Source organism: Festucalex cinctus, chromosome 4 (assembly GCF_051991245.1).
Source record: "Festucalex cinctus isolate MCC-2025b chromosome 4, RoL_Fcin_1.0, whole genome shotgun sequence".
Taxonomy (NCBI): domain Eukaryota; kingdom Metazoa; phylum Chordata; class Actinopteri; order Syngnathiformes; family Syngnathidae; genus Festucalex; species Festucalex cinctus.
Genome location: NC_135414.1, coordinates 9,846,788 through 9,851,884, shown reverse-complemented (window position 1 = coordinate 9,851,884; position 5,097 = coordinate 9,846,788). Strand labels below are relative to the sequence as shown.

At 39.1% G+C, this 5,097-nt stretch overlaps 1 protein-coding gene across 1 annotated transcript; it reads right to left on the bottom strand.

The window, feature by feature from the left end:
- Positions 1–1,369: 1,369 nt before the first annotated feature.
- Positions 1,370–3,927, bottom strand: LOC144017118 (uncharacterized). Its single transcript, XM_077518380.1, has 5 exons — positions 3,554–3,927; positions 3,107–3,187; positions 2,929–3,030; positions 1,515–2,848; positions 1,370–1,396 (listed from the first exon to the last, which is right to left on the bottom strand). Exons 1-5 carry the CDS (start codon positions 3,561–3,563, stop codon positions 1,370–1,372), a joined length of 1,554 nt encoding a protein of 517 aa, XP_077374506.1. The 5' UTR covers positions 3,564–3,927.
- Between the last annotated feature and the right edge of the window lie 1,170 nt (positions 3,928–5,097).

Genomic DNA, 5,097 nt, shown 5'->3' with positions numbered 1-5,097 from the left:
AAACATCCGAGATATTCCCATACATATTTTACGCCGTCTATCAAAGTGTACCCGTCTACATAGTACTGCCCGATCTTGACCTCCCCCTTGTTTAAGGCGTGAATAATAGGTATTTTTTGGCTGTGCGCCACCCACATTAGGTATTGGATCGAATCGCGTGAGAATGATTTGGATTGTTGTATGTAATTATCGGTCGGCGTAATAGCCAATGTTTTAGGTGTTAGGAAATTGTTCCGGAACACCTTCATGCAGGAGGAGGCGATAGTTACAGAATTGAACGGGTCTGTACCAGTCGCATTAAGAAACTCCTCTCTAAATTTCTCACAAGCTGTCGCCAAAATATTCACATCATTTCTGCAGTACATTAGAGCTTCCTGAGCAAAATTGAAGGTTCCCTTACACGCTACCTCGTACCATTCAAAAAACTTTGTACGATGGACCGTCGTCATACGCTCTACCCCATAATATTTTGGATCAGGGTAGGGACCGATGTAATTTAAATGGTCTAGAGAGCTAAAGCCATGGGGGAAATACCCTTTAGTTTGATCGATGAAACCTAGAGCTTTAGGCAAGGAGCTGAGGGGCATCGTGAGGAAGGACAAGGAGTCGATGTACCCCAGTTTGTAGTCCGTATCTGAGAAACAAATGACTTTGCTCCCTTGCATAATGACGCTGACATTAACCCCCATGTCTACCATTTTGTTTAGAATGATGTAAGCGTCAAAACCTTTGGCGTTGTGAGCGATTAGTTTAGACTGTTCAAAACGAGGGTTCCTGACATAATCAAGAAATTGTTCGACGCAATCAAGACCCAACCAATGTTTTTCCACCCCCTTTGTCGATTTGGTACACACTAGGTAGGGTTTGTGTTTACCGTCAGCACCTACGAATGTTTCAAAATCGTAGTAAATTATTTGTTTACAAGGCGCTTCCGGTTTTAGAGGCTGCATGTAACACAGATGAGGGTTTCCTCTCGCCTCATCACCGCCCTTAGGTAGAACCTCTCCACATACTGTGCATTTGGCTTGAGGGCATTTATGTTTAACATTCTCCCCCTGTGATTTGACGTAATATTCCACACTGCATTCGCTACATTTTTTGTATTTCTCACAGTTGCTAGTCTCGGATTTTGAGGTCTGTCTGCGTTCTTTGTGTTTAACGAAGCAACTCTCGTTCTGACATATTTTGTTACAATCGTTACAATGAATGGCTTTGAACGGTTGTTGTTTGCAGGTAGGGTCGAGACAGATGTGACAATGCCCCTCACAACTATGTTGTTCTTGGTTTTTATGCCCTTTGTAACAATGACTGCAAAAGTAGGATTTCCCTATGAACTCCTTAACCGATTTTATTCCATAATAGTGTCCGTCTAATAGCAGTAAGAACACTGAGTCCTCTGATTTGGGGTATTGCGTCTCAAAAAAAGACAGGGGGCGTTCGCAATCCGCTCTATAAGCTATAACGATTTTGCGTTTCACAAGCGTTTCAAATTTGTGTACGTCCCTCAGACTAACGGCATTCTCACAAGTCAACCCCACGCTTTGCTGTAAATAACGAGCCCTCTGTGTAGCCTGATCAACAGTCAACGATCCGTCAAGCAGGTATGCTAACGATCTAGCAAAGCATAATTTATCATTTTTGTCATACGTTATGTACAAACATCTCTTCTTCTTTTGAACCATTTCATCATTTGTAGTCAAAATTAGTTTGCGTTTGGCACCTCCTCCGCCATTAACATCAAATACAATCTGTACAACAAGTTCTAGACTATTGTCGGCCAGTACCTCTGTATTAGATTGTGCGATGCGATCTAGCAAATTATGGACTGCGTCAGTTACGTCATTCGGGTCATTAACAGCATCTAGGTAACAGTGCTCCCTCACATTTTCACCCACTATTTCTGCTTGGACTATATCACCGCGACTAGTCGATCTGATTACCTCCTGCACAGCTTCATTCAAATTATTGCCAATGTTTGTGTAGAAGGCTGCAAAATCAAGGGGGTCTTCGGGTCTCGTTGTATTTAGACGTCGTCTTATCTCCAAGTTGTTAAAATTCGGACGCCTAACTTGTCCCCCCACCTGTCTGTTTGTGTCTGAAGATTGTTGCAAGGTGGATTGTGTACTGGGGGTTGGTGCTGGGGGATGTTCTGCTTGAATGTGTCGATGTACCCGAGACTGTTGTTGGAGGTCTTGTCTAGCTGGTGTACTACTACCACCAGCTTCTGTCTGTTGCGTTTGATTGTGCGTGTATGGTTGGTATTGAAAGTTTTGTGTATTTGACACAAGTGTCTGCTGGCAATGTGTACTGCTGCTACCTTCTGCATGTTGCGTTTGATTGTGTGGGTGTGGCTGGGAATGTTGTGAAAATGATACAGAGGATTGCTGTTGGTCATTTCTATGTATGTCTGGTTCAAGTATGTCCTCAACGGCTTCGCCGTTTGAAGATGACTGGTTAAGACGTGCAAGAGCCCTCTCTAAAGGATTAAAGAAATCAATAAAATCCTCAACGTGTCTTATAGCCACAAATGGATCGCCATCATCGTCGACGATTTCATCAGGCATTTGAAAAGGCTCGATTTGCATAGAGATCTCATCGTTTAAGGCATTTACAATTTCAGCCAAACCTTGACCTACATTATCTAAATCCATGTCACCCCCCTCAGAGTTTTCCATTTCAGATTCGCTTTCAATCGGTGGAAACCCGACGAATTCACCTTCCTCTTCGGCCCTCACGTTTTCACGCCTTAATATCTCTTCTTCTTCTTCTCCTTCTTCTTCTTCGTCAGATATTATTATGACCTCAGGTTGAGCAGTCTCTGGGACCGTCTCGCTCAGTATATCACCACCTATAATCATACAACATTACCGGTTCATTTAAAAAATAGTAATACATAGGTTTTATTTTATTTAAAAAAAGGAAATTTACCGTTCACTCCTGCAGGTAATTCGTCATCCAATTCTTCCTCATCACTCGTAATTACGAAAATCTCCGGCTGTCTAATCCTCTCGTTCACATCCTCATTCAATTCTGTAAATATCCATTACTAACAGTTAATTTTAAAGCAAGAAAAAGCTCTAAACGTTTCAAAATAAGAAATACTTACGCCGGATTCCTGGCACAACATCGCCATCTTGTGACGCTGAATAATAATACAGTTGAATTTCATCCAACAACGCTTCTAATTCTGTAAAAATTCAAATTTAAAATAAGAAAATACGAACTCATTCACTCATTCAAAAAATAAATAAAATAAAAAAAACTCTCCTAACTCTATAAAATAAAAATAAATGTAAAACAAAAATACATATTGATACAGACTTATTCCAAAATCTCTCATAACTTAAAAATAAAATAAACGCTATAAGTATAAAAATAAAGGCATGCATCATTCCATTAAATAAATAAATCACTCACTAAGATGCTTGCTTTTCCAGAAGCTTCATTAAGATGTAGGGGTTTTTTATTTCATAGCAAAAACATTAATAGAAGTGAATATAAGTGCCACATTTGTATGAGTATATATACATATATAGATAATATCAAGAGTTACCTGGATTCATCTTGGAAGCTCAGAGCCGATACCTCTTGAGAATTTTTCAGAGAAGTGAGTGTGGCATTGCGAAGGCCTCATATTACTTTTCCCCCTTCACCATAATAGAAATGGCTAGTACTTTTCCCCCGGCGGTTTTACCCATACTAAACCACTCCCTCCGATCACGTCATTCAATCTCAATATTATTCATTATTCACTCAATCTAGGGGGGCGTGCACCGGATCCGGAAGTTAACCAAACAATTAGCATTTGAACCCGGGTCAGCCATGATATCTGCAAAAACAGGTAGGAACACCACCTACACATCATCCATCTTCATTAAGGGGTCATTAATCTTCATTAAATGACATCAGGAAGTCATTAAGGGTCATTCATCTTCATTATATCACACCTGGAAGTCATTAAAGGTCATTCATCTTCATTAAACGACATCCGGAAGTCATTAAAGGTCATTCATCTTCATTATACGACATCCGGAAGTCATTAAAGGTCATTCATCCTCATTAAACGACATCCGGAAGTCATTAAAGGTCATTACCCCTCATTAAATGACATCTGGAAGTCATTAAAGGTCATTAACCCTCATTATATGACATCTGGAAGTCATTAAAGGGTCATTAATCTTCATTAAATGACATCAGGAAGTCATTAAGGGTCATTAATCTTCATTAAATGACATCAGGAAGTCATTAGGGGTCATTAATCTTCATTAAATGACATCAGGAAGTCATTAAGGGTCATTAACCCTCATTAAATGACATCAGGAAGTCATTAAGGGTCATTAACCCTCATTATATGACATCTGGAAGTCATTAAAGGGTCATTAATCTTCATTAGGGAGGGGTCATGACCAATACATGACCCCCCTAATCTAATTAAGAATGTCATCCATCAAATTTTGACAGAAGCGGCCTTGTAATATTCTCTCTCATACTTGCAACACTTTTTTCTTTTCTTTCATTTTTATTTATTTTTTTAATTGCTTCAGTGTTTAGTTCAAGTACAGTTCAACCTGATATGTGTGTGCATTTTAGGTTAGCCATTTTTTTTTTATTTTTTTATTTTTTTTATTTTTTATTTTTTAAACTGTATGTACACTTCACACTAACTGTTGCCTCACACTTGTCAGCTAGCCGGGTGAAGACCTAACAGGCGTCTTTGTACCCTTTGTTGAAAATAGGCTTGTTACTTTTTTTTTTTTTTTAACCCCCAACATGATTGTTTTATTCAGATGTTGGTGTTATGATTTGTGGATATCATGCCTGTAGGTTTGTTCCTCGTTTTGGGTTTGTCCCATCTTGCTCGTTTGTTTGCACCTGTGCTTGTCAACCTGTTCACTTGTGTCATTTGTCCACTTGTCCAATCATCACCCCCAGCTACTTGTGTCTTGTCCAATTCTTCCTACTCTCTTTGAACATGTAAACTATCACTAATGATTGCGTAAGTTTCTTCTTTCTTTTAATTTTTTTATCTGATACTTTATGTTTATATGTTAATATGTACAAGCAAACAAACAAACAAATGTCTGTTGTTGTCTTGTC